This window comes from Psittacula echo, assembly GCF_963264785.1.
Source record: "Psittacula echo genome assembly, chromosome: 23".
In the NCBI taxonomy this organism is placed as follows: Eukaryota; Metazoa; Chordata; class Aves; order Psittaciformes; family Psittacidae; genus Psittacula; species Psittacula echo.
Genome location: NC_137748.1, coordinates 5,773,974 through 5,788,210, shown reverse-complemented (window position 1 = coordinate 5,788,210; position 14,237 = coordinate 5,773,974). Strand labels below are relative to the sequence as shown.

Genomic DNA, 14,237 nt, shown 5'->3' with positions numbered 1-14,237 from the left:
GATGCGGATGCCCCCCGGTGCCTGCCCTCTCCTCAAGGACACTCACATGGACGAGAGGCTCTCCTGGGGCGACGTCCCTCGGCAGCCGAAACTGCAGTCCTCCAGGTCTGGCTCTGCGAGGGGAGAGGGACACAGAGGGACGCGGTTCATAGGCGCCCGGCCCCGCGCAAGGGCCCGCTTCGGCACCCGGGGGCGCCGGGCCCCGCTAGATGGGAGCACCGAGCAGCGCAGGCAGCGGCACTGCGGCACGGCTCCGCCCCGGGGCGGGGCGGCTGTCACCGCCACACGGCCGGCACGGGGGGGGTCACCCCGGGAAGGTCACCCCCGACACCCCCTTTCCTTGGGGAACCGCGGAGGAACCGGGCCCTGCCCCAGCCCCGGCTCCCTCCCGCGCCGCGGAAACTGCGCAAAAAGCGGCTTTTGGGGGCTCAAATTCAACGAGTTTTGACGTTTCCTTCACTGTGAGAGAGCTGGGATGGGGCAGCCTGGAGAGGAGAGACCTGAGAGCAGCTCCAGTGCCTAAAGGGGCTGCAGGAAACCTGGAGAGGGGCTTGGGACAAGGGCCTGTAGGGACAGGCCAAGGGGAATGGCTTGAACCTGGGAGAGGGGAGACTGAGATGAGCTCTTAGGCAGAAGCTCTTCCCTGTGAGGGTGCTGAGGCGCTGGCCCAGGGTGCCCAGAGAAGCTGTGGCTGCCCCATCCCTGGCAGTGTTCAAGGCCAGGTTGGACACAGGGGCTTGGAGCAAGCTGCTCCAGTGGAAGGGGTCCCTGTGGAGCTGGATGAGCTTTAAGGTCCCTTCAACCCAACCCCCCCTGTGGTTCTATGATTTTAGCAGCCCTGTGCATCCTGGATCCTTTCCTAAACCCCATCTGGAGGCCCTCCAAGGTTTTCAGATGCTCAGCTCCTTTCTAAAGAGCATAAAGAAGTGCTTGAGTGTCCAGAAGTGACCCTCACAGCCATCTGTCCCAGGGAGCTGGGACACTGCAGTGCTGGGGACAGAGCTGCTATGCCTGTGCTCACGGGCAGGGTATCTCCCAGCCAAAGAGCACTCAAGAAGTGAAGTACATTTATCTGCCATTTGCTTTCCATCCCCGGAGCCTGCCAGCCTGCAAACACCCGTTCCCCTCGCTCTGGGACGTGTCAGATGTTGTGACTACAGCCTGCACCAGCTGGCTGGCTTGCTCCTCCTCTTCACACAGTAAGAGAACGTTTCTTATGTACAAGAATCCAGGAAGTCTCCTGCAGGGAACGCTGTGATTTACAGTGTAATGCCCCGAGCGGGGTATTTTCTACTGCTGAGAACAAGCAAACGCAGCTGTTGCTCAGCAGCTCTTACAGACAGGTACAAGTGGGACCCTCACTCCTTCATCCCTATGGGAATGCCCTTCTGGCTGGGCTGCCCTTCTGGGGTGAAGCCACTGCTTGCTAAGGGTGACCAGCAGTTGCCAGTCAGCAACAGTTTCCCAGTGTAAGGCACCACACGGAGACAAGTCTTGATTTCAGGGACACCACAAGGCATGAAAACTTCCTAAGTTCTCCAGCCAGGATCAGCCACCAGAAGGCTGGGAACAGCCAGCCCACAGCAGGGCTTCTCAGTGCTGTTTCCATCCGAGGACCACCTAAACCCTTTGGAAGATGCTCAGAGCCCACTGTGCACAGCTTCACTGCAAGGGTTTTAACTGGCAACCCAACAATTCAATGCAGCAAAGCTTTGATGCCTGCTTGTTACTGTCACGTTTGCTGGCAGCGAAAAGGTTGCACACATACATACAGAATGCTGGATCTCTGACACAGTACCAGGCTCCATGTTCAATTATCTCCTGGCCAACACCACCCTTTCTGTTGTCTCCCGAAAGGGGAGATGACTGAGTTATCACACCAAGACAGCCCTTTCCAAGGCACCAAGTATGAAAGAGAGGTTTGAAGACAACTAGAGAAGATAAATACATTCAGCCCGTCATCGTAATGAGGAAGGATCCAGGACAAGCCGTGGGAGGAAGAACCAGACAGTAGCTAAGGGAGTGGGAAGATAAGCATCAGGCTTTTTGTACTGCCAAAGGCACCCTGGTATCAACCTCCATCAGTGAGAACAGTTTCGCAGTTCCCCCATCTGTAAGACAGGGTGACACCATTTCCCTCCATCACATTAAAATGGTGGAAAGCTCAAATATTACTGCCATGAAAGCGATGTCTCCATGGGATCTGTCTGTACAGATATGCTCAGGAAAGGTGATCAGAACTAAAGACAAGGGAGGATTACTTGAAACTCCACAACCACCCTGTTAACAAGCTGGGATTAAAGCAGTCACCACAGTTTTAAGTGAAAATGGCCCCAGACAGGAGGTTTAATGCATGTTAATTAATCCCCTTGGAATAAAACAAAAGGGAATTGGACTTAACACCTTCTGGGCCACCAAATCCAGCAGCAGGAGATAGTGATGGGCAAACCTTAAACGTGACAAAACCCAGGAGCTGTTCTAAACGCTGCCTGAACTGGAAAAAACATGTCCTGAAGCTTATAAAATCCCAGTCAAACAAAAGGAGCAGCTTTGGAAATGGAAACTAAGAACCAGGAAGGGATGGGGGGGGTGTTTGAGCACTTTGTCTGTAGGATTTTGCCTCCATGACTCATCCAGCAGTAGCTGCAGGGCTGGAACAGAACCCAGACTGCTGAGCCCGTGTTGTGCCGGAGCCACAGGGCTATTCCTGACAGTTGACTCGCTTCCTTCTGCTGTCAGCACCTCGCCAAAATCACAGCCAAGGGGAAGCAGCACTGGGTCATCTCCCTCTTGTTGACTGCTGGGAGGGAAGAGTAACCCCTTGAATCATCCCATTCTTCCCTTAATTCCAGGTGAGTGACTCATTCCTGACTCAGAGCTCGCACGCCCTGGCCCTGGCTCCCGCTAAGGTCAGCTGTGCTGTTCTCCTTCCCCTTTAAGTTCAACCCAAGCTGCTGGGGGGGGGACACAGGCAAAATGCTGCCAGTGACGGGCACAGGGACAGCCAGGCACCTCCCAGGGCTTGCGAAGGTCAGGAGCAAGCACACGTGTTCATTCATGCTTTACATGCAGGCATGCACACTTGTGAAGGCAAATAAAGGCACACCGATTTGATGATCCAGAGAACCCAGAACCACCTCTAATGTGTGTTTTCAAGTGCTCATCACCCCGTGGGACACTGGGCAGGGTTCTGCCTCCCCGGAGTTCAGCATCCAGCATGCTGAGCTGCCAGCACGGCTGGGCTAGGGGCGCACGAGACACTTGCAGCACGAACTGCAACCATCTGAAAAGGAGGAGGGTGCTTTTGTTTAACTACTGGTGCCAGCCAAAGACAGGGCCCACTCTGTTTTGGGGGGGAAAAGATAATGATAAAATAAAAATGTCATGATGCTTCCAAGTTTCCTGCGTATTAAATAGGCAATTTTCCAAGAAAAATGAATCTGCCTTGGTGGGAAAATCGGAGCAGTTGTAAGTAATGCAGGGTTGGCACGCTCGTGTTTGGAAGCTTAAACCAGTGGGGTTTGCTGCGCTTACAACACAGCCAATGGGGAAGGGCTGGAAGTAACTCAGGAATGGAAGATGGGAATTAGGAGTGTGAGACACCTCTCATCCCAAAAGAACCCCAGAAACCAAAGGCCCAACAAACAACTGTTCACTTCTTCCGAGCAAGCAGGAGCTGGCCACAGGTTTCCCTCACTTTGGACAGCTTCAGTGTGTGAAAAGACAATGAATTCCTGCAGGGAAGGGCTTCACATCGTGCTTTCCTAGCACAAGTGCAGGGCCACACATTAGCCAAGGGGCACACCGGCAGATGTGCTTCTACAGGGCTGCAAGCCAGCGCTGCAGTAAGGCAAACACAAGCACCCCCCGCCTCGGGGAAAAAGCCACTGTCCCCCTCTCCTATTCCTTGGCTCTCACAGGCACAGGATGGGAGCAAGCAGGGAGGGCAGCTGGAGAACTATGGATGCGGTTGTCCCAACTCTTCCAGGGAGAGCCCTTTGGAAGTCCAAGCTCACATACCTTCGGATTCACGTACCTGCCCGGCTGCTTTCCGACTGATTTAAGAGCGGGTTGATGGATAGCCCAGATGTGAGGGGGCTCCCAAAGATATGTGAGGAAGGGAGGCTGAAGGTGGAACCCGCCAGGGAGAACACCTACACGGCAAAACAAGGAGGGAGAGACAGAGGAATGACTTCTCAAAGAGGCAGGAGGAAAAGAGCTTCATTATTCCACCTCCTCCTGACTCTTGATCCCGGCTTGCTCATGAGACAGTGTTAAAAATACCTCCTTGGAAGTCTCGCTAGACACTTGAAACCTTCCCAAGCTCTTCTCGGAGCCAAGAGGTCTGAAGGAGCCGTGTTAACACTGAAGCTGTAAAACCAACTCTCTCCTCCCCGTAAAACACCTCCCACAGCGAGCTCCCGACAAAGGACCAGGCTCTGTCTCCTGGCACACGCAGAGCCCACCCAGCAGGGATGTGCCAGCCCTCCCACTAAGGTGAGCACCAGTGGCAGGATCCGCTGGGAAGCAGGGGACACAGCACAGGGACAGCCAAGCCTCTGCGACCTGGGCACTGCCTGTGCTCCCTCTGACAGTCAGTGGAAAGCAACGTGCCCTTTTAGGTTGCAATTCCTCCCCCCCTCAAACAGGCTGTGGGCTGTGATGCCAAACCCCCTACATCCTTCCACCCACTCTATGGGAAGCTGCAGCTGGCACAGTGAAGGAAGAGGAGCTGTTCCCAAGTGAGGAAAGCAGCTCCTCTGTGCCCAGCTCTTCCCAAGCTACAGCCCCTATCTTGGTCCCCATGTTCTTACCTGCGTGGTGGACACCGAGGAGGAGGAAGCGGGGATGGTGCTGGCGAAGGGCGAGCGGTTGAGCTGCGGGAGGGACGACGTGCCCTGGTGTGCCAGGAGGCTGGAGGAGAGCGGGGTGCTGCACACAGCGCGGAGCACTCCCCCGCCGTGGGAAATGGGGTCCTTGTTACTGGTGTAGATCCCTGCAAGGGGAGGGCATGGTTAGAGAGCCACGCTCCCCTCCAAGGCCTGCAAGCAGCTGGGGGCCTGCAGGGCTCCGTGTCAAAAAGGGAGGATGGCACCAATGCAGGAGAGGCTTGAGCATCTCATGGCCTGGCATGCAGTGAGGGTGGTCACAGCCCGTAGTCCTTCTATCCAAAGGTATCACAGCCTTTGGGTATCCAAAGGTATATTCAATATCCAGTATCAATATCCAAGGTGTTTTCCAGCCCCCGATACAGAGAAATCACACCATAAAATGACCCACCGAAGGCACAAGCCAGTGGCAGGAGGGGGTCCCACTCTCTGCTGCCTGTGCTAGCCAAGGGACCACACTTGCTGAGCTGACCTGTCCCCCTGCGTGATGCCCAGGGACCACGGTGGGGCAGGACAGATAAATGAGGAAGAAAGGGCGAGGAGGGAGCTGCTGCTGAGGGACGGGACCCGTTTGACTTCCCCTTGGCTCATACACGCAGCAGGGGCCCAAAGCCAGGTCCTTCTGAGCCCTTCCAACATCTCTGCAGCAGAAGAATGAGAGAACAAGCAGGCAGGAGAGCAGGGCCTGGCAGCAGCCTCCTCTCTGAAACATCCCTTTGTTGTTCCAGGGAGAAGGCAAAAAACCATTGGCCCCAGGTTACGATGATGGGAGTTGCATCAATGCCTGCAGCTCCTCTCCTCTCTCAGACAAACAGGGCAGGGCTCCCAGGCACACACAACAAACCCAAACCTCCCCCCCTCCCTGTGCAATCTGACCTAAATTGGAACATCTGCAAACAACCCACAATAGACCCATGACAAGTTCTGCTGCCAGAACAGTGTCAACCCTCAGCCCTGAGCAGCAGGCTCCTCCTCTGCCTGCTGCCTTAACCCCTTCCTGCCTGCCCCATCCCTGCCCAGGAAGGGAACTCCAGCTGGGAATGGCTGTAAGCCTCTCAGCAGAGTGAATGGTGACCCAGTCTCCCAACCCTGTGTGGATGCGCTAAGACCAGGATGGGAGGTTTTGCTTTCAGAAAGGGGGGGTTAAACTTGAACCACTTATGAGAGAGCCTCATTTGGGGTCAGGCTGTGGGTGTTCTGGTTTGGGCTGTGGATATCCCACCCTATCCCTTTGGAAACTCAGCTCTTGCTGAGTTCTCCAGCAAAAAGGGTTTGAAACGCTCCACAAGCTCTAACGACAGAGAAGCTGACCTAGGGTTGATCCTAGCAGGAAGGCCAACATGGAAATGGGAGAACCAGATGTGGGTTTTTACAGCTCCAGGGACTGAATAAAAGGCACTGGACCCGGTGCAGACAGGTCCAGACACCAGCTCCATGGGATGGGAAGGGAGGGAGGAGCGGTGCACACCTGGAGCCCTCAGGGGGAACATACCTGAGCCCAGCAGCGGGGACTCCATGCTGAGGCTGGGCAGGTTCCCTGTGTGGCTGAAGGGCCTGGAGGAGCTGCCGATGCTGGAGCTGACAAGAGAGCCCCCGGAGAAGGGCGACGAGGACGTAGACGTGGACCCAGCCAGCTGGGCACCCAAAATCTCTTTGCTTTTGCCCCCTTTTGGCCTGCCAGGCCCATGCTTGTTCTTCTTGCTGCCCTTGTGCTTCTTCTCCTTCAGCACCTCTCCCTCCTCCATGCTGAGGGATGGCATGCGCTTGTGGCTGCTGCTGCCGGTCCCACTGCTCCCCACCGAAGGGCCACTGATGGTGTTGGAGGCTTTATAGTCCACGGGGGAAGCATCCCGGCCTCTCTGCTGGCTCACGGCAGAGGTGGAGAAGCGCATGATGGACCCAAAGCCGGAGAAGATCACCTTCTGCTCAAAGATGTCCCCCTTCTGGCCTTCATAGAGAGGGGAGCAGTGGGAGGAAGAGGAGGAAGAGACAGGCTTCCGGTACTTCTCGTCGTCCTGCTCGAGCTTGGGGAATGTCACAAAGTCCTGGGAGCACTGCAAGCTGCTGCAGGAGGTGCCTGGGGAAGGAAGCAGGGATGGGAAGGGTTATGGAGGCAGTACCTCAGTCCATAACAACAGGAGCAAGGTCACAACACAGGTCACAGAATCATAGCACCATGGAATGTTTGGGGTTGGAAGCAACCTTAAAGCTAAATTCCAACCCCCTGCCAAGGGCAGGGACACCCTGCACTACCCCACGCTGCTCCAAGTCCCGTCCAGCCTGGCCTAGCTCCTCTAGCACAGGCTGGTTATCAAAAGCCACCCCTGCCACCTCCAAGCAGGTACCTTTGATGCTCTTTGGCACACACAAGAGGTGCACACCAGCATCTTCACCTCACCCAACCATGCCCATGTCTGCTCCCCCAGGCCCTGTATCACCCCTGTCCATCCCTCCAGCCCCATTAGGGTACCAGGAGATGAAACCCATTGGCCATTATGGCAACAGCTCAGGAAAGAGCAGGGTCAGAGCAATGGGAGCCTGGCACGGCTTTGACTCGGAGCTCAGGGGAGCCTGGATACCAGAGTTTGTCTCAGATCTCCCCACTCATACTCCTTAAAACACCGCTGCAGACAGTACCACCTCGGGTGGAGAAGGCAGGTGCTGCCCATACTGCCTGCATCCCTTCCCTCCTCCCTCCACTCACACATCTGGATCTGTTTTCCATTGCAGTGCAGGAGGGGAGCTGTAACACTCATCGGACTCGGTTCTTCCCTCTGTGCATGGAGTTAGCAGCAGCAAGGCTTTCCCCTTTCTCTTCCAGGGATTAAAGGAACAGCCATGAGCACTTGCTGGTGTATTTACAGCTACATCTCTAAGAGGGGCAAAGCAAAACATCCACTCTCCCCTCCCCTCTTGCCTCTCCTTCACCCCTTACCTGCAGGCTGGAAGGTCCCACTGGACGAAGCTGAGCTGAAGCCAACCGAGCTTTTCCCACTTCCAGTCTTTTTCCCCTTGTGGCTGCTTCCATGGCTTGAGGACTTCCTGCCTTTCACCTCCGACCGGCTGACCTCCGAGGTCTCTTTGCTCCCCTCATGGTGGCTGGTAGAGCCCTGGCAGCAGCAGACACAAAGGTCACTCCCTCAGGCCAGATGTGGCCACAGCAGGGGCTCTTTTGGCCAATTTCCCCTTAAGAGAAGCAACTGCCCCCTCTGCCCACAAAGCGATGCTCAGGTCATGTTGCTCAGCAGAAAAAAGCCCCATTTCCCTCTCTTGCTGTTTCCCATCCCATCTAACTGCAGGAAATTAAACAGGGAACTGACGATCCGGGCACAGGCATCAGAGATTCCCTGCACTGTCAGCAGAGGGAAGTACCTCAGAGGGTTATTCAGCCAGCATCCGATCTGAATTTGGCTGGGATTCAAGCATGTATCTCAGGCGCATCCCTCAGGTGTGCTGCTCTCAGCAAGGTCACTCCAACCGGGGGAATTTACTTGTCTTTGTGCTGGGACAGGAGTTTCCCTGGATTCCCTAAAGCAGCCACTGGGGCCAGCCAGGGCTTTCCAAGACCTACTGCAGTATTTCATAGTGACACTGTTAGAGCAGCATCTGACCACGCAGCAACAGATGCTCTCCAAACCCCATCTAAGCCTGCAGGAGACAGGGAAGCAAGGAGGGGGGATGAAGAGGCTGGCCAGATGCTAGGAAATCCAGGAGCTTGGGATGAGAGAGTGGGAAGAAGCGCGGGAGTTCAGCAGGGGGAGAGCGGAACGAACCGAAAACCAGATCCCCCGGGGCACCCACCCTGGGATATGAAACCTTCACCTTCAAGTCACTTCAAAGCCAAGCCAGTTCAAAGATGACTTCTTGCAAGCTATTACTGCAACCAATCAATATCGTAGGCAGAGCCCTAATGGGATGGCTCCAAGCCCCAAACGTAACACCTGTACATCAGTGCAAACTCCTTTCCTTTCCTACTGAGCAGACAGAAGGAAGAAGCCCGATCCCTTTCCCACATCCCACTATCCCTGACTCCAGATGACCTCTTCTTGGGGAGAGCTCAAGGAAAAAAGGGCTCCTAATGCAGACTCCTGAGTGGCCAGATAAGAACCTTTCCCCATTCCTCCCACATGGCTTAATCACTCTGCACAGTGCAACAGCTGGCAGCCTAACACACACCAGATGTGCGGGGAATATGAAAGACAGGAGGAAGGGAGTGGTGGAAATTAGGGGAGAGAGGAGGGGGGGGTCCTGTATTTTCTCATCACAGCCTCCTGGATGCAGGAGATTGAACCTCCTTGATTTACGAGCTCCCAGGGAACACGAAAATCTTCCTGACTTTCCACATCTGCCTGGGGAGGGAAAGGGGAGCAGCGGCTGGGGGGGGCTATGGGAAGTCCAGAGCCTGCTCTCGGGGTGGCAGGAAGGAGATGGCTCACGTCTGAGCACAGATGCGAAGCCTTGGGTTTTCCTCCCATAAATTCACCTCTCTGGAGCTCCCTGCACAAGGTGCACGAGGCCACAGAAGGGCAGGGGGGAAGCCACATGAGAAGATCCCCAGTGTCAGGAAGGGAGTGCAGGGCAGGTAATGAAGGAGTGCAGGGTGGGAGGGGGAAATCTGGGCTGGCAAATAAATCTGAATTACAAAAATCAAGGGAAAATCGAACCCAAAGAGGGTAAGGGAGGCTGAGCTGGCTCAGCTGCAGGTGGCGAAGGGACAGACACTGACCTGCAGGGCTTATCCAACCTCACAGCCTCCCAGGGATGTCAGGGGCAGCGTTTTCCCACCTCCTGCCAAAAGCCACCCTAGATAGCGTTTGCCAAGCAGCTCATGGCAGACAAATCCAAGTGGAAACTCCCACCCTCCTCCCCACCAAGGGCCCTTCTCCAGCAGCCGTTCCAGACAGCCCGAGTTTGGGGCAAGGGCCCAAGCAATGCACCTGAGGAGCAAAGAGAGGGAAACCGAAGCCGCGCTAAATCACTGCCCCTCTCTGTGCCTCTATTTCTTTCCCACTTTGCTCCATGGGGCCTGCAGGCTCTGTGTGGCAGTGGAGCCTTCCAGGAGACACAAGTGGGCTGCCAAGCACAACACGGCCTTCATCTGAAGGGGAGGGGTCTGCTATCATCATGCCAATAGCAATAACAGTGATGAGGGCTGCAGCCCCATTGCCTTCCTGATGAAGGGCTGGAGCAACCTGCATGCCTCGGGCACAACCAGAGGTCTCAATCCCTGGATCATCGGCTATTCTCCAGCATGGAAATCCGTGTGTGTGCAGAAACACCACTGTTTCATGTGCTGCAAACAGGTTGGGGGGGGCGTGACATGCTGCAGAGGGGGGAAAAAAGCAGGGAAGCACTGAGGAAGTGAGAGCTCTCTTTCAAAACGAGCCAGGAGCTACATTCTGAAGGTTTATTTAAAGCAACCAAGGGAAAAATGTCACCAGAATAAACCAGCTGGAGGTGCCAGCCTGATGGGGAAACTCCTGCCTCAACCCAGGAGCCCGCAGTGAGATGAAGTCGCGCCGGGATGCACGTACCTCCTGTCCCCCGAGGGGCTGTACCTGGTTCCTGGCCTCCCTGGGACACTGTGCAGCACCCAAGCTCTTCAGTCATTAATTTATTGATGGGAAATCAGAAGAGCATCTCTTTGCCTCCTGATTGGCGGGATGAGCTCCTAGAGGGAACCACTGAGAGGCTCCAGAAGGAAAAGGGGGAGGCTGGTGCCGCGCGTCAGCCACACAGAGCAGCTTTGCCCTGGATTAAACTACTGGCAGGGGAAGCAGGGAGGATGCCAAGGAGGAACAACACGATGAGAGCAAGGGCTCCTCCAGCCGTGCACTGCAGGGTGATGTGCAGAAGCAGCCACCCAGGCAGGGTAAGCATCAGCTGCCTTTCCACACTGGATCACTAGATCAGACGAGTCTCCATCAGCATCTCGCAGCTTCTCTGTGTCTGAGCCAGTCACAGTATTCACCATGTCCCTTCCCTCCATCTCAAGATCAGGCAGCACTCTGCTGCTGTTGTTTGTAGGGGGAAATAGGAGATACAGATGGGATGAGGGACTTCTGACAACAAAATGTGGTGAGAGGACAAGGGGAATGGCTTTAACCTGCCAGAGGGGAGACTGAGATGAACTCTTAGGCAGAAGCTCTTCCCTGTGAGGGTGCTGAGGCGCTGGCACAGGGTGCCCAGAGAAGCTGTGGCTGCCCCATCCCTGGCAGTGTTCAAGGCCAGGTTGGACACAGGGGCTTGGAGCAAGCTGCTCCAGTGGAAGGGGTCCCTGCCTGTGGCAAGGGGTTGGAGCTGGAGGAGCTTTAAGGCCCCTTCCAACACAAACCAGGCTGGGATTCTGTGAAGACCTTATTGTTAAGACCCTGATGTCACTGGCAAATTCCCACTCATGTCAGGACAAGGGATGCTAAGGGAATTCTTATGGTAAATATCCATGCTGAGACATGCTGTGATTAGCAGGAACAGTCATCAGCCTCCCCCCACAACCTCCTACCCCATCACTGTGACTGTGCATCTGCCTGAGCCAGGCGCAGCGCAGAGATTCCCAGGATCTGTCAGCTCCAGGCCTGCTCTGGAAGACACCGAGAGCTCAAGTAACAGCGGAAAACATGGAAAGCCTCCCTGCTTTCCATGGGGTCTGCAACCAGGAGCTGCTCATCCTCCAGCACCCGACTGGAGAAGGATGGATGCGGAGAGGCCTTGGCATCCCCAGCTTAGCTTACAGAACACAGAGCGAGCCAGATGTTGCAGCCCAAAGCGGAGCATGTGTGAGTGTGTCAACAAGTGCTCCTGATGTCTGCAGCCGGCAGGAGGAGGCAGATGGGGGGGTTGGAATCCTGCAGATTCACTGCAAGAGCAACCGGGAGCGGCAGGATGGGTCCCCCAGGGATGCTCGCGGCGGGAGGGAAGGGGCAGGTTTGCTGTGCTGCTGCTCGCTAACCCCATCCCTGCACCAGGCACCAGGTACACAGAGAGATCCTGAGCACAGAAACTGCCTCTTGATGTCGGCAGTGACTATAGAGCTAGAGCAGCGCTGGCTGCCAACACTTACTGGTGAGGCTCATTGCTCCTGCCATGGTGTGAAACCCTCCTCTGCCCCAGACCCCCTCCACAGATGCCATCTTTCCAACAGGCTGCTCAGAAGCATCCTTTTTGGCACCGCTTCTGGATGGGCCACGTGAAAGAGGCAGAAGCTCTTACCCAGAGGGGATGTTCTCTGCTTGCCTCCCACTCCCCAGACAGTCTCTGTGAGCTCCAGTGACAGTGAGAGAGAACCTCCCCCCAGCACAAACCCACTCTCCAAATCCCCCCAAAACCACCACCGGGGGATTTGGGGCTCACAGCTCTGTGTGCCCTCCGAAAGGTCTCCTGCCCCTCCGGGAGGGCGATGAACACCTCATCACCCAGAGCCCCTTTGCAGAGGCAGGAGGAGAGCTGCAACGAGCTGTTATGAAGAGGCATTTGCATGCTGTGAATTCACACCCTGGTTTCACTTCCCGGTGCAGACGAGAGCTGAGGCCACGCCGTGTGCTCAGGATGTTTATCTGCCAAACCTGAGCCAGGCAGTGAGAGCTTGTCCCTGCGCACACAGGACACGGAGGCCTGGGAGAGTCCCAGTGTCGGGTATTAATGGTACTTAGAGCCCTAGATGACACCGGGAAGCACTCAGGGACATGCTCCAAAACCTGGCAGAGTCAGAGGTCTCCTGCTATTGATTGTGAGAGGAAGACTGAAACCACATCAAAGGATCTTCATAACTAAACAGTTCAAGAGGGGAGCACGGGGTGGACGATGGATTAGGTGAAAACTGGAAAACAGAAATCTGGATTGCAAAACTAGAGCAAAATGTGAACGTGGAGGCCAGGCTGCCAGAGGCAACAGGGAAGTGGAATATGCCATGGTTCCTCCATAGCAATGCCATAGTGCTGCTGCTGTCAGCCTCACCTGCTGAAGTAGCTTGAGAAGTCCTGCTCCACAGGAGCATAGCTCAGAAAATACGTTATTAAAGGGTCGCTGACAGTTTCAGAGGGCTTTGGTAGCAACATCAGATGTTGGGGCTCAGACGCCCATTGCTGCAAGCTCCTTGTAGGCCAAGTGAACTGGGAGGAGACTGGAGTGTGGCTTCAGGCACCAGTCACACCTCTCCATAGCTGGTGCCACACTACAGTCTGCCTGCAGTCCTGATGTCCAAGGAGCAAACAGTGTCAGGGCCTGAATCTGCTGGTTATCTGGCTCCTCTCCTCATTGCTGGCTGCAGAACACCAATGATGCTCAGTGCCACCAGTCCAACCCCTGCTCCTGCACACCAGGGCAGGAGCCTCACTGTGTGTGGTGCTCTTCTGGCTACAGTGTGAGCATCACAGAGTGCTGGCAGCATGGATCTGGTGTGGATGTCAAGGGCTGCACCAGCCTCCTGTGGGCCAGCGTCCTGCTCCCAGGAGCCTGGACATGAGCATCTGCCCTTGCTGCTGCATGATGTTAAGATGTGCTCTCACCCAACTGCTCCCCATGAAAGATAGGGTGCTGCGTCTCCTACAGGGGTTATCCATGGGAGTTTGGGCTCTGGTTCACTGGGAACTTGGAGAAGACCATGGAGGTGATAAATGACTTATCCAAGATCATGCAAATGGTAAGGAGAGGAAGAGACCCCAGTTCTTTCCAGACTCTAACCATGGCACAGCAGGGACTAGCAATGCTCTTCTGCGCGGTCACATCATGCACACCACGCTTGTGGTTTGTAGTACACTCCACTGCGACGAGTTGCACTAATCTATGACCCAGAAAGGTCCAAGAGAGTTTCGGCTTCCAAGAGCAAACCTATTTGGATGTGCTGCATCGATGTGGCTCAAGGTTTTCCATTCGGCTAGCCTATGCAATGTTACACCAGTGCAACTCTGCAGAAAGCCTCCTAGAACCATGCTCGGAGGGGTTTGTGCAGGGTTGTAGCAGGCTGCTGAGCAGCTCTTAAATTCCACCTGGAGGACCTTTGGTAACAGAGCTGGAACAGGATTTTGGGATCTATGCACAAAAATAGGCAAGGGAAATACGCTCGCTGTTACGAGGATTAACAGTAACTCCCTAGGGAAACACTAAAACCCTGCCGCTCAAGCAGGGCTGCAGTAATTGGGATCTCCTGAATTTCAGCTTACAAAGAGTTGAAAGCTGCCTGTAAAACTGAATTGCACCTTTCCTCCTCATTGACAAAGGCCTGGCAGGGCTCGGGGGGAGACAGTGGGCAATTGTCTCACAACGGCTGGAGCTGGCCAGGAGTCAGGGCTTGGGTTTCAGTTCAGCTTGAAAGGAATCTTCTCAGGCCATCAGCTCCTGGCAGCTCTGGTA

The 14,237-nt window shown here is 55.3% G+C and overlaps 1 protein-coding gene across 1 annotated transcript in view; it reads right to left on the bottom strand.

Moving 5' to 3' along the window:
* The window catches only part of MLLT6 (MLLT6, PHD finger containing), a gene marked incomplete at both ends in the record, with an annotated part of 42,085 nt that overhangs the window by 5,132 nt on the left and 22,716 nt on the right, over positions 1–14,237 (bottom strand). Inside the window, 5 exons of the mRNA XM_080633567.1 lie at positions 47–113; positions 4,037–4,154; positions 4,815–4,996; positions 6,382–6,966; positions 7,825–7,999. Of these exons, the coding sequence (XP_080489693.1) occupies positions 47–113; positions 4,037–4,154; positions 4,815–4,996; positions 6,382–6,966; positions 7,825–7,999 (1,127 nt within the window). The remainder of the gene's footprint in view (positions 1–46; positions 114–4,036; positions 4,155–4,814; positions 4,997–6,381; positions 6,967–7,824; positions 8,000–14,237) is intronic.